The sequence below is a fragment of the Platichthys flesus genome, chromosome 5 (assembly GCF_949316205.1).
Source record: "Platichthys flesus chromosome 5, fPlaFle2.1, whole genome shotgun sequence".
NCBI lineage: Eukaryota > Metazoa > Chordata > Actinopteri > Pleuronectiformes > Pleuronectidae > Platichthys > Platichthys flesus.
In genome coordinates, this window is record NC_084949.1 from 21,322,149 (window position 1) to 21,347,826 (window position 25,678).

A 25,678-nucleotide genomic window follows, 5' to 3' on the forward strand; every position below is an offset into this window, starting at 1 on the left:
GTTTCCATTTCATATCTCAGTGGGATTGGGGGGGGGGGGGCTACGCTCTGAGTCGAGGCCTCTAATCGTCTCCTACGCCCAGTGTTGTTAACTGTAGCAGCTTCAGGCCTTCGACTGGTATCGCCAAAATAAAACAAAAAAATTAAGTCTCTATCACAAAATGAAATTTTCTCCACAAACTGTTAGTCTCAAAGAGAAACACATAATTCTTAATAAAACTGTAAGCCACTTGGCACTAAACAGATTAGGGGATCAGGGGATCTGTGGTGTGGCCCACTGGTGCTCCACCGCCTGCGTAAACCTCACACACACAGACACACACACACACAGAGTGACGTAATCGCTGCATTGAACAATGTCATTTGTACGTCTGTTTATTTATTTATTTGCTGGGGACAATCTGACCCACTAACATTGACTTACACAACCTATTAGTCGGAGTGTTTAAACCTGGCCCTGCATGACCCTGCTCCTCTCCTCTCGGCTGCCTACAGGGGCTGCTGTTCTCCTCTTTGATTCACTCTACACCATTCAATTCATCCCCGGCCGTGCACTTCCTCTCCACTCGCTCTCCTGGTCAATTACATAAACGCAGATTAAGTGGGACGGAGAGCTGCCCCCCCCCGCTCGTCTTCCACGGCCCCCGTCTGCCTGTGAAGTGGCAGGAATCAGGTGCAGGAAATCTGACCTTGTGTCAAGTGCACAGGCAACGTCATCGCCCGCAAAATCTCAAGTTTGTCCCTCTCAGTGCTTTTCAGGCATGTTAATGGAACGCCTAGAATAGTGCAGCAGGGAAAAGACTCTCTCCAAAGTCCAAGAGCAAAACTAATGTTTGTGCATAAATTTGCATCACAGGAGAAGCTGGACATAGCAGAAGCCAATAAGCATCAGTAGTCAACCAGCAAGTGTCCAACCAATTTCTGTATCTGCTTATTATCTACTCCCAGAAAGCATTTACACTCACAATTGTAATAGAAAGGCATGTGTGTTGAAGATCGCACACACATCAGACAACATCAGATGTATTTTACATGTGCTGGTGAAACTGTTTTCTGCTTCAAAAATGATGTGCAGATCACAATATTTGATATCAGTACCGGTACATTAATATTGTCAGAGGTATGTGCTGTATACTGCAGATATGAAAGTGTGTGTGTGTGTGTGTGTGTGTGTGTGTGTGTGTGTGTGTGTGTGTGTGTGTGTGCGCCTACTCGTTAAAGATGAGGTCAGGGGCAAAGTAGAGCATCTGTCCATTGGTGTGTTTGTACGAGCGCCAGCTGAGGCAAAAGGAGGACAGACACATCCACGAGTACTGGATCAGGGTTATTTGGTCCTCGATGGGCAGGCCCCGGAAACCTAACACACACACACACACACACACACACACACACACACACACACACACAAACACACAAACAGAAAGATGAAACAGATGAGAAGAAAGAACAATTAAATGCGTGTGTGTGTGTGTGTGTGTATCAGTGTGTGTGTGTCCCTGTGCACAGATCGTACGTGCAGCTACGTCATGTGCACTTCACGTTGTATTTTTTCGTGCCAATATTTGTTTAGACGTGAAAACCACAGAGAAGTATTCATCCGTTCTTCTTTTATGCAAATCCCAGAGGGCCTGCAGTTATTGGTGTGTTGTCTATGGAGCCCCAGAAATAGAGTCGAATAGGAAACTTGCCAAACTCTCAATCAAACTCTGGCAAGAAACTTCTCAGGCAAAAACACACGGGCCAACTGAGGACACACAAGTGACTTATCAAGGCTCAGGGACTATTTCCGTCTGAATGCATGTCAGTCTGCCAAAAACAATCATTTTAAAAATATATATTTGAAGCAAAGGTACGTCGGAAAAGCCTTGATTAACACTGTTTATATTCATTCAGGCGGAAGCTTCTGTAGATGGAGATTCAACATCTGTATCTTTTTTACTGACGTCACTTTTATTGACTGACACAGGAAGAGGCGTCGATCTTTTTGAACATTTTGTTGTTACTGACGCTATTGGTTGGTGAGGCCCTGCGTGTGAGCCCTGCCACATCCAGAGCCGAATGCAGGCGCTGGCACATCTGAAAGTCGATGGTACTCGTTTTGACCCTTCTGTCTGGCTCCCCTTCTATTTATACGTCCGGATATGGCAAGCAGACACCGAGGAGGTATCAAATATTTGCAATTCAGCAAATTAAAGGGCCTCAAAGAGCTACCTGTGAGGTATCTCTCCCACTGACGGGCATTTTCGGGGGAACTTCTTCACCCCTTCTCAACCATTTTATCTTGTTTTTCTTCTAGGTTAAAAAATGAACAGGATAAGACACGAGATCTTCTGTTCACCACCACATCCGACGTCTCCGATGTAAATGAGTTCTCGTTTGGAAAATCGTAATCTCGATTCTATTTAATGGTGAAACAGGATTCGCTGCTAATCCTCTTGAAGATTTGTGGAATAATTTCCCTGACCTGTTATTAATAAATTTAAATTGGGTTCTGGGTTGTTATGCGAGATCAAACGTAAAGATGCCATGATATCTTTATTAAAACCAGATAAATAATCACAGAATAGAAACCAAGATATTTATATTTATTTGAGTGATAACTTTTATATTCTTTGAGTCGTCCATGAAAAAAATGTATTTACTTTTTCATTCTAAATGTGAGGCTCTATAATTTAAATCTTCCTGGTCAAAGACATATCGCTCTGGAAATTTACTGGATCTTTAAGATACTTACATTAACTAACCGCAGCCTTTTTATTGACTTTTAAAAGCAACAGAAAAAAGGTAATTCATCCGCAGTACAACCTGATATACTGCAGCCGTCTCCATTAAATTAAAACCTTTAAAACCTGTGATTTACACACCTCTACACATATATCTGTGAGGTCGGCGCTCACTCATAGATACACTACATATATTACACACTCATAAAGAGCGTGGAGGCCTCAGCCCATCGCTCCGCTGGTCACTAACCTGGAAGTACTTTGGCCCACTTCACCATGCGCACCATCTGCTTCCCGGCCAGGCGGTTGAGGCTGGACAGCAGGTGGTCGGTGGTGTCAGGCTGTGTGTTGTCGTAGCCAGAGTACACCTCCTCGGGCTCGATGAGCTCCAACACGCTGCAGATGGAGGGCGGCAGAAAAGGCGTGATCCCCCCGGGCCCGTGGGGCACCAGGGCGTTGGCAGCGCTGGCGTTCAGCTCCTTCTCTGAGGACAGGTAACCGCCACCAGCGCCACCTGTGGCCGTTTGGCCGTCCTTGGAGCCCGGCAGGTCCTCGCTGACTCCCTTCAGCTTCCCCAACTTTTTGGACTTTCGTGCTGGGGGGGGGGAACAGAACCGGCTCTTATTAACACATCGGTCACTTCTTACAGTCATTATCAGACAGGTAATGCAGAGGATGGACCTGTTAGGAGGTGGCTCCGTGTGTTTCTTGACCAAAGTCCAGCAGAATCAGGAGTAAACAAATACAAACACTCACACACTGTAGGTGCATCAACTGCAGTTCTGCAATAATCCCAATAGAGCTCCCTTTATGAATATTACATGAACTGTATTCCAATATACAGAAAGATGGTTGTGTTACTTAGCCACTGATATAACTGGGGATTGACAAAATAACAGAAACACACAACACAGCTCAGCAGCACCATAATCTCAAAGACGACCATGAAGACGAATCAACATCTCTATAAAACCAGCTCCATAAAGAGTGAAGATGAGATTCACTGCAGGACTGTCGTATTAGACTGGGCAGTAAAAGCAGTAGAACCCTCATAAACCATCCACTGGGTGAACATGTTGATGATCCTTCATGCAATTCAAATGAAACATCCACTCAGGTGTTCTGTTGCACGATGTTACTTGAACTGTAACAGCTCCTGAGCTAAAGTGCTATTTTCTCACCCTGCTGTTATTTGCACTGGGTTTTTTTTTTTTTATCAAACTGTGATGCATGAAATGATTTTCTCCTTCAATTTGATTCAATGCTAACTTAGCGTTGGTGGTTGCAGTCACACATTTTCCACATACTTCCAAAGCATTGACAAAATATTTGTGCTCTTTTACGATTGGACGTCTGTCAGCTCCCGTGAGTTAGAAATGATCTGCTGGGAGGAACGCTGTATCTCGGTCGGGTTCCGGTTCACTCTCAGATTTGAATAGCTGATGTCTAATGGGGTTTTCCCATAAAGTCTTTTTTAAGCATCACTCCCCAATCCTCTCTGTGCTTTGAGTCAATGAGTCAATAATTTGAGAAACATCTGTCTGCTGCTCGCATATCTCAAGAACCGTTCATCTCATCGTCTTCACACTGGCCCTGTGTTTTGTAAAGGACCCAAGGAAGTGTAGTGTCAAATTTTGTGCGATTTGGACACATGACACGTTCACTATTCATCACATTGGAATGAACAGACAACCAGAGCAGCAGCGGCTGGAACTCATCTAGGCTCAACAGACATAAAGAAAACTAAAACCAGCGTCAGCAGCCTGTGGTGATGCTGGTTGTAGCCCCACTTTATAGTTTGAACTTGCATAATGCGTTAGTCCAACATGAGTGAGTGACACAGGACAGACTCGTTCAACTTGTCTTTGTGGAGTTAACTCTTCTGCTCGGCTACCTGGCCGCTGCACATGTGCAGACACCAGCTCGACTCTGGACCCACCTTCACCCATCACACAGACTCCTGCTCCCCTGTGACCAGTCTATTTCAAACCTGTCTCCTCTGTGTGTGAGCATTATCAGTGTTTTAGAGGGCGGCGATGACAAAGCAGAAACAAATTACCCAGTTCACTCAATAATGAATCAATTTAATACGACTACTACAATAGTACTGTTTTGTTGCTTTGGATTTACACACTCACACTTTCACATGTGTCCTTCAGTGCTTTTCTGGGATTGATTTTCCTATTAATTTGTATGATTTCATCGTTTCACCTGCATGTTAATGTTTAAAGACGAAGTCACGGAACCAAAGGATAAGATGATCCTCACCTCTCACGTTTTAAACTTGACTCGTTTTGCCCTCATTCTGTTCAGTTCATTTTTAGTGCCCACATTTGTAGTGTAATTTATTTGATTGCTGACAATCTTATTGCTGTTGTAGATCCTTTCAAATTAAATTAATTTCATTCTGCTGTTATAATCGCAGTCCTCCCTCTGTCCTCTCACAGGGTGCTAAAGCAAGTAGTCTGCTAATGAGAAGGTCGAGGGTTCGATTCCTGAACCACAAATTACCCCTGACTGCTGTACCGGTAGTGTGTGAATTGGATGTATGTTTGATGGACTGGGTGCTAGATATAGAAGCACTGATGAATGTGGGTGAATGGGTGAATGTGCACTGCAATGTAAAAACGCTGAGTGGCCATTATAACTAGGACAGCTCCTAGTTTCCATGTCACCTCATATATATATTTCTATTTTTAAGAAATATCCCATTAGAGTTTCTCTCTGTGCATAATAACACGTCTTTTATTATTCTACCGTCACTAGAAGCTTTTCTTTCCAGCAGCCATTTTCTGAACCGCCGCAAGGTTGATGAAGGACTCGAGCCACGGAGAGCTTTGAGCCGGGCTGGGAGCTGTTGCTGTTTGGAGCCTGTAAAGCCCAGTTAGATCTTTTATGTGATACTGGGCTATAAATAAACTTTATTTGAGATGACAGCGGACAGTTCTACTGCATGTCCAAGTGACAGTTTTCATAAACCAGTGCAGTACTTTAGATAAGGTCGTATCAGGGGTGCTGTTCTCTAAACGCCTGATTTAGTGGATTTCTATGGGCGTTCATTAATTTGTTAATGATTAATTTGTTAAGGTTTCCTGATGGTCTGTACTCTGCTACTCTGTCCAGTTCCTTCAAGTAGAATTTGTAAATTTACCTTTTTCTGTAATTAAAATCTCTCCAATGATAATATTTGAAGTATAACATGCTACTTTTATCTGACTCAACATTTTATATATTAACCCTCCACGGGTTCATCGCCTGGACTGAAGGCGTTAAAACATGGGAACTAGCCGCGGGTCTTTATTTATTTACTAACAAATAGCATAAACTTCACAAACAATAAACTGCCCACTTGTTACGTTCACAGTTTTGCTGCTAACTTCCCACCATCACACACACGTTTATCAATATTGTTCTTCTATATCTCTTGAACTTCAGCTTGAGTATTGTTTGCCTGGCTCGCGCTGACAGAACCTCACTGGAGCACAGCAGATCTACACCTACTGTCAATGCAGTGTAAATAATAGGCCCCAGTATAGAGAACACATACATATGAGAATAGAGCCACACAAACATCCTATGACTCAGCTTCCCTGCCTCTCCTGTGACTACAGCAACAACCACTTTTCCATATCTACTTTCTTATTCTTAATAAGCCGAGCGGAGGCTGACTCAAATGTCAAATCTGAGACACGTGACTGAGCAAGTCTCCGACGGGGGTGTGACTCCTCACCTCCGAGGTTCATCCCGGCCTGGAGACACTTCCGTACGCGGCACGCCGGACAGTTTTTCCTCCGGATCTTGTCGATGATGCAGTCGTTCCTGCCGGCGCACAGGTAGTTGTGCTGACCTGAGGAGGAGAAGCAGACAAAGTCAGTTTAACGGTGAAATGTGCATGAACCGTTTGAAGATAAAAAAGGAGGAGAGAAACGGAGTTGATTGAGAATTCGACTTTCTACTTATTCCACCATCGTAATGTAGGTCAACACAGAAACCAGTGGAATGTCCCGGATCTACATTTTAATGATTACCAGTGAGATAATGATTGAAATTGGGATTATTCAGCTCTCACATTGCACGACACAGGACTATCGGTGTACTATAGAGGATCTGGCATGGGGGTATTAGAATTCTCTGGAATCAGGACACTGGCTGCAGCTAGACTTCTTCTCCTGACAGTGATGCTAACATGGCGAGAATCCCTCCTGCCTCCTGCCTCCTGCCTAGCCCTCAGCTAAACCCAATGATCTCCCATTTCAGAGCGCTTCCTTCCGCTCCACTAGCTCTTCACTGTACAGCTCCTCTCCTCCTCCACTCTTCTCCTCCGCCTCGCCTGCATCCCTATCCCTCTTTTTTCCTTTTTTCCACACGTCCGCCAGCCTCAGAGTGCCATACGCCCACTCACAGACCGGCTCATGCTCGTGCACGCATACAGTCATTCACTTGCTCACTCTCATATACATACACATTCACATGCACACATACACACATACACACACGTGCACACACAGCCAAAGCTGCTCCACTTGACCATTTTAAATAAAACTGCAAAATGTTGTATTTGCTTCCACAAACAAATGCACAAGGGACACACAACCCAGCTGGAGAGTTATATAGTGAGGTATAGTGATCCCAGTGACCCTGGTGTATGGATTTCTTCTATTAGGGTTAGTGTTCAAATTGTCTAACTGTACATACATGTCAGTGTATTCGGTCTTGTGTCTTCTAACATGTTCATCCTCTAGTGTTTGACCCTTTAGGGAGATTTCGGGCGCAGACTTTTCTCCGTGTTTTTCGATAGCAAACACATGCATCGTGTTTCCCTGCAGTTTGCTCACACACGTACGTTCTGTGCATCGGGCTTTGTTGCCTCCACGGTACAGTATTTGTGTTTGTGCAGCACTGAGCAGAAGTTGTTTTCTGAGCTAGCAGGAGTAGTGCGCAGTGTGTCTGTCTGGCTGCTGCCAAAAGCCAAGGAACCGAGCTGCAGGAGGAGAGGCAGCAGCTGTAGCCCCACCACTATTTCTGTCTAAATCACATGACCGTTACATAAGCCCATTTTTCTTGCTCTAAAAAACAGTAAACTGCGACACAGGAAACACAACGCAGCCATCCCCTTCCCCACCCCCCCTTGTGCACACACAAACACACACACACACACACACACACACACACACAGACACACACACGCGCTCTCACTTGGATAGGCCCGGACCAAATGGCTATTTAAAAAAATATAAAAAAACTCTGGAGCTTTCCTGTCAACTGTTTTGCTCGTTCCCTTGAATCTTGTTAATAATTGTTGGAGTGAAATTCACTTTATGAGACAGCTGAACTCAGTGGTGTGTGTATGTGTGTAACAGTGTGTGTAACTGTGTGTGTATCTGAAGGGGGAGAGAAGTTGTTTATTAATGCACCAGTGTGTGTATGTGTGTGACAGTGTGTGTAACCGTGTGTGTATCTGAAGGGGGAGAGAAGTTGTTTATTAATGCACCAGTGTGTGTGTGTGTGTAACTGTGTGTGTATCTGAAGGGGGAGAGAAGTTGTTTATTAATGCACCAGTGTGTGTGTGTGTGTGTGTGTGTGTGTAACTGTGTGTATATCTGAAGGGGGAGAGAAGTTGTTTATTAATGCACCAGTGTGTATGTGTGTGTGTGTGTGTGTGTGTGTGTGTGTGTGTGTGTGTGTGTGTGTGTATGTGTGTGTGTGTGTGTGTGTGTGTGTGTGTGTGTGCGTGTGTGTGTGCTCACATGGACTCACACTGGGTGTTTACCCCTGAATATGTGCATGTGCTTTTCAACCTGGCGCGTGGCAGCCTAACTGATGAACGTCACTTTTTCAGTGTTACCTGGTCAAATGTAACTTTCCTTTTCACCCAAAAATACACCAGTCTGCTTTTTACTGTCAAATTAAGTCAATAATGCCAAATCGTATCAGGATATTATCATATAAAATTCCTCACATTGTGTGAATTGTATGCAGAAGCCTTTTCACTGCAGATATGTTAACATAGCATGAGCATTGTCGCATGTTCCTGAACTCACATCCTGTACATGGCAACCCGCTGAGCTCTTTAATGGAGTCCACTCACGTCCACATTGGGCTAATGATCTCACAAACTGGCAACCACCCGCTGAGTTGGTCTCTGCTGTCCGTCAGCTCCAGCATACATCAGTTAGGAGGGAATTCTTCAGAGAGGGACTCTTCTCCTGCGGGGACCCCCACTTAAAGGAGAGGGGTCTGCCCTGCGGCCCCCCCCCATGGTACTGCCACAAATATGGTGCAACATCCACCACACACCATCAGACCCTCGCTGCCCCACATCAATAATCCCACTGTCACTCTCTGAAAAGGCATTTGGCAGAGTTAACACATGTCTTCTCTATAAACCAGCACTGGACACAGAAGATGGAACACAAGTAAAAGGGACGAGCTGGAAGCTGTGTCTGTCTCATGGATTAACGCCGTTTAATTATCCGCCAGCGTCGCATCCGGTCAATTCTCTGATCTCGCCATTCACTGGTATTCATGCAAAACCGAAATTACATAACCAAAAATACCCAGACAACCGAAAGTCCGGCCTCTCCGCGATGTAATTGTTGTAAACACTCTGCCAGCAATATGCAAATCACTGCCTTTGCAAAGGCTCGGCCACGCCTGGGCTCTGGACGACACACAAACAGCTGTGCTGGATGGAAATCCACTCAATTAAGTTTCCCTGTCTGGATCATTATAGCGAGAGGCTGCAGGAGATCAAATAGGATGCAAATAGAAGCTGTTATTTTTTGCTTACTAATGTCTCCACTTCTATGATAATAATGTTCGGTGTTGCAAACAGTCGCCCTGTGCATTTTCCACTTGATTTATTTCTACTATACATAATGTATTTAGTCATTATTTGGCATTTAGTTGTTGGTGGCTGTAGTATTGTATTTGAATTAATCACAGGTATAAAAGCAGTCAGCTGAGGTAGCATTTATAAATCTATCTTACAATACTCTCATACACAATTAATTATAACACAGATAAGACATTAAAATATGAGTCTATACAACAACCAGTGAAGTTACAGCTATAGAGGTCAGAGACTCATTTGGCCTTTTTCCAACTGAGAGATGACAGACAACGAAAACATGCTCTTCCATATCTCGTTACTCATCAAAACATATTTTTATGTGGATTAAAACTTCATTAAAGTATTTCTTGAATACATCTGACTCACATTTAGAAGGAAAACAAAGTGGAGTATTTCTGTTGGTGCAGTAACGTCTGCCTAACTTGTTGTTTCCTGTCTGCTAATAATACATTCTCCATCTGATCTGCACATTCACAGTCTACTGAGGTTAAAACACTCTCCTGCTGTAGCAGATCAATCGTCAGTGCAGACACTGAACCGGTACATAGGCACGTTTCCCTGGTTGAACACAAACGGTTTAACCCACTTCTTCTTTTTTTTTTTTGTCACTAAGGTGGAGGTCAGATTATCTTCACCGGAGATCCGTCAGGCCAACAGGTTGACGGGGAGGGGTCAGGGGAAGTGAGGGAATGGAGGAAGGAGTGTGTGCATGAGAGTGATTGACATCATCACGTGCACCAAACAAACCTGTTACTGTAAAAAAAAGAGGCTGCACAGGTCAGGAAATCCCAGCGTGTACAGCACTGGGATTATTAAGTATTTAAGTCATAGATGGGGCCACAAATGATTATGTATTTTTAAAGTATGAATGTAAAACGCACACACACACACACACACACACTGTAACAGTAAATTAATCTAGGTTGCATTAGAAGGAGACCCCTCCTCACGCTGCAGTCTCCAACCTAAATGCCTATTAGCAATGTGGGTCACACACATGCTTACAGTAAGCTTTGCAGATTTAATTTCTATCTACAGTGAGTGCATGTGCATGTGTGTGTGTGTGTGTGTGTGTGTGTACGTGTAGAGCATAGCAAGCTTCAGACTGCGATTTGTGTTTGAATGTTGTGCACACTTTTAGCTGATCAAAGTGTATCTGATGTGAGACATGTGCTGAGGAGCTGGGATCAGGGCAACACTGCTCAACGGCTCCTCTCTCGCCTTTAGTTACACAAGCCTCACACGCACACACACACACACACACACAGACACATGCATGAGTCCAAGCATTCACTCCGGCGCTGGAGGGACGCCTCTATTGGTCCAACCTCCTCTGAGCGCGATGTGATTGGCCGGCCGGGTTGCCAGTCAGAGCGGGAGCAGCGCGAGCCGTGTCCTCGGGTGACCTCTCCCACAGAGGCAGCCCTCTGCGAGAACAGGTTTTCAGATTGACGCGAACGCCATGGCAACCCAGTCACTCTGAAGGCCACGACCAGTTTGACTAATGACTTTGGAAAAACCTCTCGCTTCAACGAGAGAGCGGCGAAAACGCAGCGAGCGAGCTAGAAAGGAAAGGAGTGCCTGGTATTATTACAAAGAGCAGACATGCCAAGCCACTGATGACATGTGAATAATAAGCTGGAGCCCGGCTCTCTTCAAATGCACTGCACATGGAGTCGTTTATCGAGTGCAGCTGTGTTGTATCAACAGAGGAGTCTTCAGTGGAATCGAGGGGAGAAGCAAATAACTGCATGTGTGCAGCATGCAGTTATTTCCCCTTCTCATTAGAGACGATAAAACATACTTATGAAGTTTGTGGCCCAGGAAGAAGAACTGGTATATTTCATCAGAGCTTACAAGTTAACTGCGTGTTTGCAAGAGAGTCGACAGTAGCTACCGCAAACCTTCACACATGTTGTTGTCACTCTGCCGTGTGTGTGTTTGTAATATACGATGACTGAAAATGTGAACGTCACGTAGAAGAAAGTGGACAGAGACCGAGATTATTGTGTACTCCCCCCACAACCTTCAAAAGATAAGTGGTGTAGATAATGGATGGATGGATGGATGGATGCACAACCTTTGACATGAGCAGTGACTGGCCCCTATTAAATGCACCACACCGATAGTTAACTTAAAACTATTCTGAACACATACACATAAAAAAAAACCATAAATCCGCTTAGAACATTAACACAACATTATTAAAATAACGACCAACAGAGCCTTGTTTATGGGACAGTAAACAGAGTGGAAGGCTCCACCGATCAACATAATACTGTTATTATTATAAGATGAAGTGCTTAGACGAGGAGCAGGTAGACGAATACTTCTTCTATGGAGAAGAGGTGTGTTTGCAGTAGCGTATATACTCGGCGATTAATTTAATACTTCTACATTTTTCTTTTTCCAGGGACCGTGGTGATAAAGTTTATAGAGTACAGTTGGCTGCGCCTTCTGGTAGATATGACGAGAATTAAGTGGAATGAATATTCGCCCACTTGAGGAGGACTGTAAGTGAACAGATTTGGAAAGTAAATGGCTCCCGCGGCCAAAAGCTTCTCCAAACAGATGGTCTGCACGTAAACGCCGAAATGTGAACTCCGAAAGAAACGCTGGGCCAAGCGCCGGTGATGTAAAGTAAAGCTACCTATAGCAGTGACTTGGATTGAGGGGTGGGGGGGTGGCGGGGGGGTAGGGGGATCAGACCCTCCACAGTCGGAGGACTCCATCCGATTTGTTGATGACTGCAGAATGCTAACTAGCTCTGTAGTAAAGGGCTGTGAGCCAGTTAGTCGTCTAATGAGCCACAGCCGACCGAAAAAGTTGTGTCCCCCGAGGCGGGTGGTGCCAGAAGAAATTAAGCATGGAGCTGGATTATTCCCCTCGTGCAGATGCCCACTCTCCGCAGTCGGCTTTTATATATCACACACTGAGTCCAGGTTTTTTAACTTTGAGAGAAAAGAGGGAGGAGGAGGGGAGGAGGAAACGCTGGTGGAGGGGGGGAGCAGCACGTCTCCTCACGTCCCGACTTACACATCTCAGGGGCTCGCTGCTGACACATCACTTTCCATCCCTCTCTCCCCTGTCCTGCTCCCCCCCCCTCTACACCCGCTCCTCCTCTCTTTATCTCTCTGTCTGCATCTGACTTTTTCTTTGTCCTTCCTCCTCCCCCCCCCCCTTCCTCCCTCGCTGTATCTGTTTCACTGTCCTCTATCTCTCTTCACTTTGCAAAATCCTCCTCTCACTATTTTCATCCCTCGCCTCCCGTCCCACCCTTTGCCTCTCTCTGCTTTTCACCTCGGCAGGAGCCGTGGAGGTGTGAGGGGGGGGGGGGGGGGGGTCGAGTAAGGTAACGGCTCGCTCTGCACACCGGAGGGAAGACAAACGTGTCAAAGGCACAGCCCTAATGGCATCAAAACTCTGTACTGGGCGATTGTGTTATGCTTTTTTTGTTGCGGCTGTTTGGTTGTTTGCATAACAGCGATAATACAAAAAAAAGTGTGAGATTTCATAGAGGTATAAAAAAGTAGAGCTGCATTAGATTCAAAGGCTTCTACACAGTCAATGAGTCAGGGTGATTATACTGTATCTCATATGAGAGGCAGGGTTTTCAGTCTAACCATCAGGAGGTTTCCAGAGCGTCGCCTGAACGCCCCCCCCCTCACACAAAGTCACATCCTCGGCGCCGGCCACCAGCTCTCTGCCGGGGCCTCGCTTCAAGCCTCTGATTTGATAACCTCAGACACGTAATCTGGTTTCTGGTGTCCACAACGATAGTGTGTAAATATCATCAAATCGAGGCCATGATTTGATTGGGGGGGAGGGAACGGGTGCAATTCCAATTCAATGGTCAGAGAAAAAACATCCAGAGCTGGCCCGTGTAGTCGCTGGCTGGTGGGTTTGTTTCTGCTCTGGGTCTATAAAGAGTGTGTTTTGCATTCAAACATTCATCTAAATGAGTTAGACGCACGCCTCGGGCAACAGCCACCAAATGAAAAGCACATTATGGTGCAGCTGATTTTCCCGCAGCTAAATATAACAGAAATGGCGGCTGCAGGAGAATTACCTTCTGAATGTGGTTGTTGTTTTTTTTCCCCCTCTCTCTGATGTGCCACTTAACTTGGTCACAGTCTCTAAATGTGAAGCTGTAGGTAATCTATCTTCTGGAAATGATAGATATGCAAAGGACGTGTTGAGATTGAACAGTAGGAGTTAAATAAGAATAAGTGTGGTGCAAATTAAACCAGCTTCCACTGTTTGATTAATAATTCTTCAGATATATATCAGCACTGTGGCTGCTCCGGTTGTTTCCAGCAAAGCTTCAAACTCTTGTTGTATTTACACACATGTTTCTCAAAGACTTTTCCCCAGTTGGAAGAGCTGGAAGCTTTCACCACAAACCTAAACTTGCCCTGGCACGAGGCTCTTCCCCCTGAACCACTGTTAATGAATTGAGCAGAACGTCTGCCAACAGCTCTGGAAGAGGCTGCAGTTGTCAGTGAAGATGATGTTGTTTGAAACCATTTGATACTCACTCAACCCACTGTGAGTATTCATTTTGGCGTAATGTGATTTGAAACTCGCCGAATGACGGAATAACCCTGGGACAGCGGCTGACAGACATGTTTGAATGTTTAAAACCAACAAGTGAACGTCACTTTGCATCTGAAGAATATAAATGTTTGTAGCATTTAGAGAATAAACAGAACACAAGGAAATTAGGCAACAAATCACACGACATCAACACGCTGCAAACCAAGAAAACCTGGAGGAAGCTGATGTTTATTTTGGTTCTGACACCCAGATTGCATGATTATGATTCTACAGGATATTTGGACATTGCAATAATTCTTAGCATGTGCGGAAATTCTTGTCGCCGCCAAAAGAAAACCATTGGTTGTGTTGTCACAGTGAACAACTTGCAGCTTTTCTCTATTTGCTTTGTGTTCTCTGTGTTTGCAGTGCAGCCGGCGCGCTGTGGATCGGTCTTGTGTCTTATTGACTCACAGCCTCCACGTCTCATCGAAGTGGTGATTGGTGATATGCAGTGTGTTAGGTCCACTCATTAGAAAAGAAGACTAAACAGTGGCTCCTGTTTGAACGAGGGTTAATGGCGTACCTTCCACTGCCCTCTTGAAGAAGACTTTGCAGCTGCCGCACGTGACCACGCCGTAGTGGCATCCCGACGCCTCGTCCCCGCACACCAGGCACACTTTGACCGTGGAGGACGGCTGCCTCAGCGGCGAACTGAAACCACAAAACACACAACACTTTTAGGTTATTTAACCAAACACAAAGAATTTTCAAAAGTCAACAACACAACCAGGGAGGGCAGAGTGTCCCCTGTCCCCCCCCTCCCCCCCCCCCCCGCTGTTACAGCCGAACACACGCTGTGAAACATTCTCAGGTATTTTTATGAGCCTCAGTACAGTAGCAGTGCACTGTGGCCTGCCGTAAAGATGTCTGCCAACCAGGAGATATTTACAGCTTCACCAGGCTCCACAGACATGACCGTGAGAGAAATGTGGAGCAGATCATTTGAATTCAATAAGCACATTGACGTAGAGCGGCCTCCAGATTAAAGTAGAACCTTAAAACACTGACATTAGAAACGTGAGGTTGAATGTTTGGACCATCATTATTTTGGGAGCGGTGTAAATAATGCAAGAGGTGAGAATCGTCCGAGCTCTCAGGATTTACTCTGAGCCGTAACCAACGGGCAGCAGAAAGGACAAGTGTCTGCTGTTGACTCTGGCCTCCTCATCATCATCTCCTCCTCCTCCTTTCACCACTGACTGATTTCTACAGTGACCACAGCAGCTCTGGATGTACAGTACGTTCCTACTCATGCAGCACTTAATGAGAGAATCAGGTTCACTTCTTTCTGGAAACGCAACCCTGCACGGGGGGGGGGGGGGGGGGGGGGGAGTCAGGTTATCTCAAGAGTTAAGATTTAACCACGACACAAAAAGACACACAAAACATTGACGATACAACCGAAAAACAGTTTAACCTTGACCATGATGATACGTTTGTTCTGTTTTAATTAAAGTGTGATCGGTTAAACACCTGTTGTGTTGCTTTGCTGTATTTCTGGTTTCACGGCTTGTTTTTGTCAAGACAATCATTTTAATAAGCAAAACACCAGGAGGAAAGATTATGATAACGTGGTTTATTGTGCGTAAACCACAGGCAGATGCATTATCAGCATTTAGAGCACGGCCCTGAAATGAACAGGTCAACAGCAAAACGTTTGTGTCTCTGAGATATGTGCGTCAGTGTTGACGTCTGTCGATTGAATCAAATCACGTCAACGAAATGTCAAAGATGTGTTTGACGTCATCAAACAACAATCATCTAGCAACAACCTCAAATGATCTCTCGTGAGAAGAAGCTACTGAGTGATAGGTAATAGCTTTGAACCTTTGGAATCAGGCCAAGGTTCATTAGTAATGTGGAAGTGTAGGTTCATAACAGGTATCGTGAGGTCTCTCGTTTTTTCAAAGATAGCAAACCCACAATCGGACTTTCCATCTTTCTGTTTCCTGTTCACGAAAAACCAGTTGACGGCTCCGACTCGGAGAAGGAACCGCTCCGCCCGGGGCTGCAGGGGCTGCTGCTGCTCAGCAAACTTTCCATCGTGGCCCTTTAAGCTTCTTTAGGATTAATGTCCAATGTGCGGCCCGAGGGCACTGCGACCAAATCTATCTCTCAAACCCACACTCGAGTTAATGGAGATGTAACGCAAAAGAAGGGCAAAGGGGAAGAAGAAGCAAAATGGACCAGGCCACGAAATAGAGATCAGTGTGAAGCCTGACGTGGTTTTGATGATCGCACAGAACAAGTTTGCAGTGTGGAGGACGAGGACACATGACATGTCACCTAGTGGTGTGAACAAATAGGCTCATTGTGTTTGGGTGTGCCATTTCTTTATGCTACTTGCAAATGGAACGACACGGAATCAGTTGCCTCTCACATGTCAGCGAAACGCACATTTACATTTGGAGCCGACTCGAAGACAAAAATCTTGGACGTGCTTTTTTTCAATTTTTTGCTAAAACGTGCGCACAAAATAAAAAAAGAACAGGACGTGTCCACGGGCGCGGAGACAGAACACCTTGTATCAAAACATTCAAAGTGGCCTCAGCTTCCCCCTCTTTTCTGTGCTAATTACCTCGCTCCCATCTCAATCAATAACACGCAAGGTGATTGTCTGGTTAACATTCTCCTTACATCCTTCATCAAACCAGCTGCCAGGCGCTCCCTCTCTCTCTCTGCCGCCCGCCGCCTCCTCCGTGTCTCTGTGCCTCGCTCGCTCGCTCGCTCTCATGCACACACATCTCCTCCGGGGGACTTGCTGGAAAGGGGTACAGCAGCGGCACACTCAGATACAATCAGGACCGCTGATCTAATTCCCTCTTGTCCATCTACACACACATTCAATTTGTTAGGACGCTTAGAGGAGTCTCTGGTGAGGTGTTTGTCTGACTGGATCTTTCTGGCACCGGGCCCCGCGGTTTCATTTAATGCGAGCACCAGCGTGTGTGTGTGTGTGTGTCTGTGTGTGTTTGTCAAGAAGGTGTGTTTATTGTGTTTAGCGTGTCCATCTACTAAATATTCTCCTATGCATTGGCCTATTCACACCAGCACAACTAGGTTATACCAACCAAGCCGAGAAAAACCGCCCTGGAAAGTTTTACGGCCAAGAGCGACTCGGTCTAAAGCTTTAATACCGAGGCAGCGGTAAACCCTTTAACAGAGCTGCACATTAAAACCCTGTCGCTGTGTACCAGTGGGCCTGCCTGCCCGTCCACCAACAAGGTGACTTCCCCTCCCTCTGAGGAGTATATAGGTCATTCACTCCCTCTGCTTATGAAACCAGAGCAGACGGGCCAGGCTGCAGTGACTGTGCACCAATGGCTGCCAGTCGCCCTTAAACTACACACAGGCGAACAGACATCATTATCAAAATCCTGCTGGTTCAGCACAGATATTCCCTCAGCGGGCGCTACGTGCTAAAATTATTCCACAAATATGGTCTAATGAGGTTGAAAGACAAATTTCTAAAAACCCACTGTACAAAAGGACTCTTTTTTTTTCCATGGCTTGAAATATTCTCCCAGTCGTAATTCATGCTTGTTTCAGTGATGGCTGAAATGATAATGCACCGCTGCAAGTTACATCTTGTTAAGACCCGGCAGTTCAAACTGTAAATACCTGCCTGCAGTACCGAGTGTCGCCTTTCATCACACACTGGAAACACAGAGCCGCTGAGCACAAGAAGCACATTTGCATTTTGAGATATTGCTGACAGATGCTTTTTTAAGTGTGCAATATATTATTATATATTATTAGTGCAAACATTGTTGTTCTGCTTAAAACTTAAATACAAGAGTTTGTTTATGCATTAGGTTATTTGTCTCTCTGAGCATCACCGAGTGACTAATGCATGACTGATCTAGCAGGTTCAACGACTTCTTTCTTGGTTTACACCAAATAACACAATTAATCAGCTCCAGTGGTTCGAATCCCAGTTCTGCCAGCGTCTTACTGTGTGGAGATTGTGGGTCAGGTTGATTGGAGACTGTAAACAGGCTGTAGCTGTTAATGTGAGCATGTACTGTAACTAAAATGTTATTTTCGATGATATACATTAAATAGTCCGAACTTGCTTTAATTGTTGTCTATGCTTAAGTAAGCATTAGTGTCTAAATCTGGATGTTTGTGTCAGTGGCGAATCTTGGATTTGTTCTAAATCAGGGGCCATGAAGGGGCCATAGTTTACACAGAGGGGCCAATTCTAAATGAGAAACATGTAATCCCTACTGTATATAGCTATGAGCAAAGCCACACATTATTGTATGTATTTTTGAAACATTTAAATCTGATCAGCCCCTGGTTTATTAACTAATTTAAATTCATTTTTAAAATATCTTTGTATGCTGGTACGTGAATATAGTTTGACTGATTGATATTCAAAAACCAATTTATTATCCCTGCAAATGTCTCCACGGTAATAGCTGACTGTTCTCAAAGAACGTTTTTGTGTTTTACGGTTTGAGGCGACTTCTGTGAACAGGGTCTGTGGCTTCTCTTCCTGACCCCTGTCTCCTCTATTTCTGGGTCCAGTCTCAGACGGACTCAATGGGACTGACTGCCAGATCAAAGGTTTCATTCTTCGCTCCAGTTGTTGCTTTTTTTTTCTCCTTCCTACAGAAAAACCCCAGGGCAGCGGTTTCATTGTTTTCAGTGTCCTTTCATCTTTAAAGATAACAAGCAAAGCTAACAACTAGATTTAGTCGCTGTTTATTTCCCATGAGGACGCAGATGAGTGCGGGTACACAATCCCCGATTCTTCCCACCGAAATGTACAAGCTGAGAAAAGTGCATCTCCGTCCGACTCCCCCGGCTCCGTGGACCGACGTGTTGCTTTCGGGGGGGAAGGTATTAATGAAATGACAAAGTTGAGAGGGAAATGTGAGAGCTCGTTCAGCCAGACGAGGCCCACTGTGCCCTCCAGAAATGTTTGAGGACAAACCGCGGGACAGATGTTGGGGCTCAAATTGGCCTCATGCTTTTGTACGACTAATTCGGATGTCACACTGGGAGCATTCTCCGAATGGTTCAAATATCTCCGCCCTCTCTCAGCTGCGGACTGAATGCTCAATCGGCCGGAGATAAGACCAGGAGGGATATCTAAGCCATAGATTTATCAGAATCAGGAAACACTGCCCTGGCATCACAGTCAATTGAAGCTGCTCTCTCTCTCTCTCCCTCTCTCTCTCTCTCTCTTAATCCTTTGACTATAAACAAGTCGATGTGGGTCACAGGAAAAGGTCAGAGGTCATCAGACTGTGGCATAACTGCGACAGTCAGTTGCCATAGGAACAGAGCATGAAGTTGAAGAAACTGATGAATTAGCGATACAAAGGAAGTCGGGGGGTGGGGGGGGGGTGTAGCTGGTAGCTATTCCGAGGTTATCAAGATAACATCATTAGAGGTGAATAATGGGCCGTGAGATGTCTGTATGATGGAGGACAGCAGGGCCCACGTGGTGCGTCTGAACCCGGTGACCTGCACAAGTACATTAGTATGACAGAGTCGGTGTGCGAGCAGCTGAGGCGCAGTGTAGATACGTCTTACTCTCTCCTAAGAGAAAAACAATGTCCTCAACATGCGGCGTCCAGCACAGTTGGCCCTACACACATCTGTGAGCTTCAGTGTGCTGTATTTACACTGCTGTAGAGCTGCCCGCTGTAAAGATAAGTCTGCGTGTGTGTGTGTTTGTGTGTTTGTGTGTGTGTGTGTGTGTGTGTGTTTGTGTGTGTGTGTGTGCGCATATAGGCACACTGACTCGTTCATTCTAGAGGCTGTTATCACACGGATAGTTCAGACAAGTACCATAGCCTCCCTGAAACTGCCCTTCATAAAAGAGAAGCATCCTTGACTCTGGGGGGGGGGGCAGCTTCCACGGTACAGTACCTCTCCACAGTCTGGCCTACAATACTTATGTAATACACACCTTGGTATGCTGAGAAAAAAGAAAGAGAAAGAAACCTCAAAGCTTGACCAGCTCAGAGGATATTTATGTAAGGCACAAGTTGGCATGTTGGGGAAGGTAAAGGTAGATTAGCTCGAGCGAGAGAGCGACGCAGACACAGACGGAGGGAGAGAGGGAAAAAGAGGACAAAATGGCTTACATAACCATGAGCAGACAGTATAAACATTAGGTTGACACCCACTCACCGCCTCTCAAAGGGAGAGAGGTCTTATGGGTAGTGTTAGAGAGCCACCAGGGATTTATTTTTCCCTGGTGAAGGTGACCCTGGCATTGGGGAGAGTACCTGAGCATACAGAAATATGAGATTTCCTCTTTGGCAGCTTTGTGTTACACTTGTGTTAAGGTTAGCCTATGATCAACCCTGACTGGCTGTCTCAAATGGCTGTGGGGAAAAAAGTAAAAGCTTAAAAACATTTTTTTGCATTAAGGTTTTATACACTCCAGAAAGAGAGCAAATGGTCATTTACCATCAAACGTTTATATTTTGCTCCTCTTCTTCTTCTCTGGTTTTGAAGCAAACGGGCAAATGAAGCGTCCACACCATCAAATTAAATTCATTTCACCACAGAAATGACAAAACTTGCCATCTGATGGAGTCTGGTGTCCCAGCTGCGATTGCAGTCCTTGTTTTAAATTCCAAGCTGTTGTGTTGTCTCCCCTCCAAGGCCTATGCCGACAAACTTCAACTGACCTTCCCCATGACAGCGAATCATGATTATCTTTCTATAAATCCACTGTTTTCAGTGTAAACAAAAGAAGCGAGGCGAGTTGAGAGAAGCACGTACACGCTCGGCCCCCTTCAGGGAGCCGATGGAGGCCTGCGTCTGTGGGCAGGTAAAGTATTATTCACTTCTCCACACAGTATTCAGCTCTTACTCAAAATGTCTGAAGCTGTACTGGTCTTAAAACACCTATAAACATCAACTTTGCTGTTTCAGTTTTCTCCTGGCAGGCGAGTGGCTCAGGGGCTTTACGGAGACCCTTCACGGCAGCAGGTGTGTGTGACTAAGGTGATTATAACCAGCCGGAGTGGTTTGACCATCTTAACTTCACCTAAATGAATCACCTGAGACATGTTGGCTAAGCTGAAGTATGCAGGTATGAATCTCAGCAATGTGATTTGAGCAATGGTGTTGTTCTAACTTTACCATGGTTGGAAACTCCCGTACTTCCAATGCCAAAGACAGCAAGGGGCCAAAAGCTTCTTCTATGGTTTCTGTGCAGCGCATCATACTTGAGGCCTGTGCGAAGGCTAATCTGCTATTTGACTATCTTCTTCATGCTTTGCAAACTGCAAACAAAAACTGAAGAAACGTAAATGCAGCCATGTTAAAATTCAGCTTTTTGCAAAAACAAGAAAAATCGCCTATACAGTCTGTGAGGTCAACACACCCACTCGTTCGTGTCTGACTATACACGGTCCGCAGAGCTAATTTAAACACAAAGCAAGAGCGAGGCCAAAGATGTGCGATACCACGAGGCACACTTTCGAAAATAACATATCTGCACAAGGCTGAGAAGAAGGTTTAAGGGGGCACCATCCCACAAGTTGGCTTGATTACCTCAACAACCTTTTACAGATTTGTTGTCACCTCCCAGAAGAGATGAGGGAAACCAGATTTTACAGCCTTGCATGATTTGCATGTAACATATAAGACACGTATAGAAAACAACACTACAACGATCTTTACTGTTCTTAATTCATCCCCCTAAAACAATCCTAGTATTCATTTATGCAGCTCTGTAGCAACCTCGACAAATCTCACAGACAAGTCCTGGAGCAGTTTTAAGAGGCGCAAAAGTGCCTCTCCTGCCTCCGGGAGCTGAAGTTCTCATGTGCCCCTCACACTGTTCTCTTACTGATCCCCAAAGTTTCTGATTTTAGCACAGAGTTTCCAAAAAATCCTCGGCTAAAAACAGCAGCGGCCGAAACAACAGCTGGGAACAGAATTCAGCTGACGGGTTTGAGAAATCCATTGTTGGGCCTCGTGGGCTTGATTTCCAGGCCTGGGAATGAGGGAAACAATGCAAACAAGAGGCCGGCTTTCAACAGCAAATGTTCCAACACATGAGAAAACATGAAATACCAGTTCAGTGACTTAAATCATTTTCCTGCTGAACATAAACCTACATGATGACAACAAAAGCAAGCATGGTAGTTGGCTCAAATCTAACTAAATACACAAAAATGGAGCTTGTTTTCACCACCTCTGTGAGACATGGATCAACACGTGCTCTAATCTAGCTTACTGCCACGAACGTCAACACGGACGGACCCACATCAAAGCTACGTGGCTAACGCTCGTTTTGTTATAGACCCGAAATCCTTTGATTTCAGTGGCATGGATGAACTCTGGACCTGGCCTCCCCTCGCGTTCATATTTCGGCTCCATTTATCGCTTACTGTGCTTTCTCACACCAGCTCCATGCAATACCTCGCTCCTTACAAATGTGTCTGGTTGCCTGTGCAGCAGGTGACCTCCAATCTCAGCTTAGAGGCCCTAGGACAAATGAGAAAAACAAATCCCTGGAGACGGAGATTATCTTTCAGGGATCAGCCCTGACCTGAGCCACCTCCACGCCACACACTCCCTACCGCTGTTCTCCACTTTCTAGCAACAGTTAGCTCAAAGCCAACTCCTGGTTATACTTACCTGCTTAAGTAGAAGAAGGGTCTGGTCAGTGAGATTAAGGTGTAGAGGAGGTTAACAATGCTCCGACCTTACAAACAACATAAACTGAGCTTGTGGGTCCGGAGAAATTAAACGTGCCAAAGAATATCTTATTCAAAAGGCGACCTTTTCCACATCCATGTTATTCAAAAGGGCCTCCCGCTGAATGTAGGTTAATGTACACTGACGCTGACACATGTTGCCAGCAACCCCACGCATTAGCTGTCACATGCGATTATCTTCAACACCCACCAGTCATTTACAATTCTGCTGGGACCAGGATGGAGCAGACTGGGAATCCAGTGTGAGCAGAGTGGGAATGCTGCACACACTAACCGTGCTACATTAACATTCTGATTTAAGTAGCTACGTTAGCTATAGAGTCAGCCAAGTGGACCTGCCCAGGGTGTTTATTGTATGCACTGTATTGGTAATATATAGCATACAGTCAAGTGGCTCAATAAACTCACATGGAATGAAACCACAACCCCAAGAAGTGGGCTGTGCAGAGGAGCCAGAGCCAAGTCTGTGGCTGGCTGAGAGCCAGGTGGTTAGCACCACAGCAGCACATTCTGCATGTTCGCTCCAGAACTGCTGAGAGCTGCTCTCCAGTCAGCCTCTCTATAGTATTTGACAGGTTCAACAGCAGAAGAGCAGGCGCATCCCCAGCTAGAGGTCCTGCCTGCGCTCACCCACTCCCCTTAAAGTGCTGCTGACAGCGTCTATCAGGATCCAACCAATGAACAAAAACAAGTTGATGATGTTTCAACCATGGAAATGGGGACATTTTGAAAGTTTCATGCATTCAATTTTTGCTCATTTTATTTCACGAATCTGCACAAAAATCCCAGAGACAGATGCAAACTAAAATTGGTAAAAGCTCCGGATGAACGGCCAAAAACTATATCGAAATAAACATTATCATATCATTTAATATCAATAGTTATCACGATAAATGTCACATTATTATTTCTTGTAAGTTTAAAGACAGATTTTTGCTCCAGGGTGAAAGTTGTGGTTTTAAACTCACGAGCAGAGAATGACCAATATTTGATAAACGGTAAAACATTTTACAAATCTGAGATCGATCAACAATGTGTTGTGCAGCAATACATCAATGAAGAGAGAGATAAAGATAAAGAGAGTAAGTTATAACCACATAACCATCTTATGGTGTTGGAGTGTTGTCCGGTTTAATGCTCGTCCACCCAGAAAAAACACAACGACTCGGCTCTACAGGACGATCACTGCGGTTTGTCCGGCAATTTGCCGAAAGGTTAACTTTAAGATCCTGACCTCACGAGGACAAAAGGTCCCACACGTGCGTCACAAAATGCAAAAGAGAAAAAAGGTTAGAGGGCAAGGACACGCACAAGAACACGTACACACATCATAAAATGTCGGGGCCAAACTAAATGTCTGTGCAATGACCTTTTTCAAATTCAGTGTGTTCACCTCCAAAGGATTACGGGCCCAGATGGCCACTGGACGAACAATGCAACACCTGCTGAGAGACATAGCGCAATTAAGTTCTCCTTTAAACAAAAAAAAACTGCTGCGAAAAGGAAAAAAACGATCTATCCAACTAACACAACTATGTGCCGACTTATCTCAGCAAAGTTTAATCCAAACCTTACAATTATTTCGCATTTTAAGTCAAATTCTGCTTTTTTAAGGACATGTGGGATTTCGGTGGTTTTCATGTTGTCTTCCCACGTATGAGAAAAGGTAAAAAGAGCGGAAAAACAGATCCAGCGTAGTTAACACTGGTCGTTCCTGTCCTTTGTGTTGCGGTGATACAATGGTTCAGGCACCTCCCACCTTTTTTGTGTTATCTTACTCTGTGGCTATGATGCTTTTGAGAAGTTGTTTCGAACCAACCAGCTGAAGGGAAAAACAATACTGGATTGAACCAGTAAAAGTTAGCCAGCTGTGAGTCACCTGAGCAGCGAAAACCCAACAAACCAGATCTTTTTCATTTCAGAGCAAACATATAAATCCCTTTGAATTTGACCCGACTGGCTTTACCGAAAAGGAAATGGAAAATAATAACATCAGTGTGTACTACCTTTTAGAAAATAGATATAGAAATATGTTTTTCCCTACAATCCACGCGCCACAACAGTTTCCTGCTCTAAACACAGGGATGAAAAACACCACCAGTCATCGTGACCTTGGCTCAGGGGAGACTATGGCCGACTATTGATGTATATTTAATAGGGTGAAAGTTTCGCAGTGGTGCATGTGGCTGCCCTTTCACAGCGGGCGCCCATGTCACCTTTTGGGCCAGCGACTTCCAGGGACATCAGCAGCGGTGAGGCAGATGGGACGAGCACAGACAATAGAGGGTAACGGATGGAGTGAGGGAGGAGTAAACGAAAGGAAATGTTTAAATTCTATTCTTTCTTTCACGGATACCGTTTTTTTCTGTCAGAATTCAGACTTCAAGCACAAAAAAGGAAAATATGAATGCTTAAAAAAATGTATTAACCAATTTGTTCATTAGCAGAACATCGATGGATAACTGTTATAGCAGATTAATTGTTCTACCTTATTTGTTTTACAAACATTTGTAGTTTCTAACTGAGGGAATTTATCATTTTCCTCCATCTCATATTAAAATCTAAATCTCCCTGGGCTTTTTAACTAAGCTTAGACAAAATAAGGAATTGACGAGCGTCCTGGTGGATTAGCGGTTAAGATGCGCATGATGGGAGCGCACCACCCGAGGCTCAATTCTGCCAAACACACACACACACACACACACACACACACACACACACACACACACACACAAACACACACACACACACAGACAAATGTCACAGAGCTGCACTGAGCTGCGTTCAGGGATCTCAATCTCCCTG

General features: G+C 45.0%; 1 protein-coding gene across 3 annotated transcripts in view; it reads right to left on the minus strand.

The window, feature by feature from the left end:
* nr3c2 (nuclear receptor subfamily 3, group C, member 2) overlaps nucleotides 1-25,678 on the minus strand; it is a 69,445-nt gene that overhangs the window by 16,609 nt on the left and 27,158 nt on the right. For all 3 annotated transcript variants that reach the window (XM_062387549.1, XM_062387547.1, XM_062387548.1), the window contains exons 3-6: nucleotides 14,698-14,825; nucleotides 6,453-6,569; nucleotides 2,973-3,317; nucleotides 1,212-1,356 (exon numbers count right to left, since the gene is read on the minus strand). In XM_062387549.1, coding sequence (XP_062243533.1) covers nucleotides 1,212-1,356; nucleotides 2,973-3,317; nucleotides 6,453-6,569; nucleotides 14,698-14,825 — 735 coding nt within the window. The remainder of the gene's footprint in view (nucleotides 1-1,211; nucleotides 1,357-2,972; nucleotides 3,318-6,452; nucleotides 6,570-14,697; nucleotides 14,826-25,678) is intronic.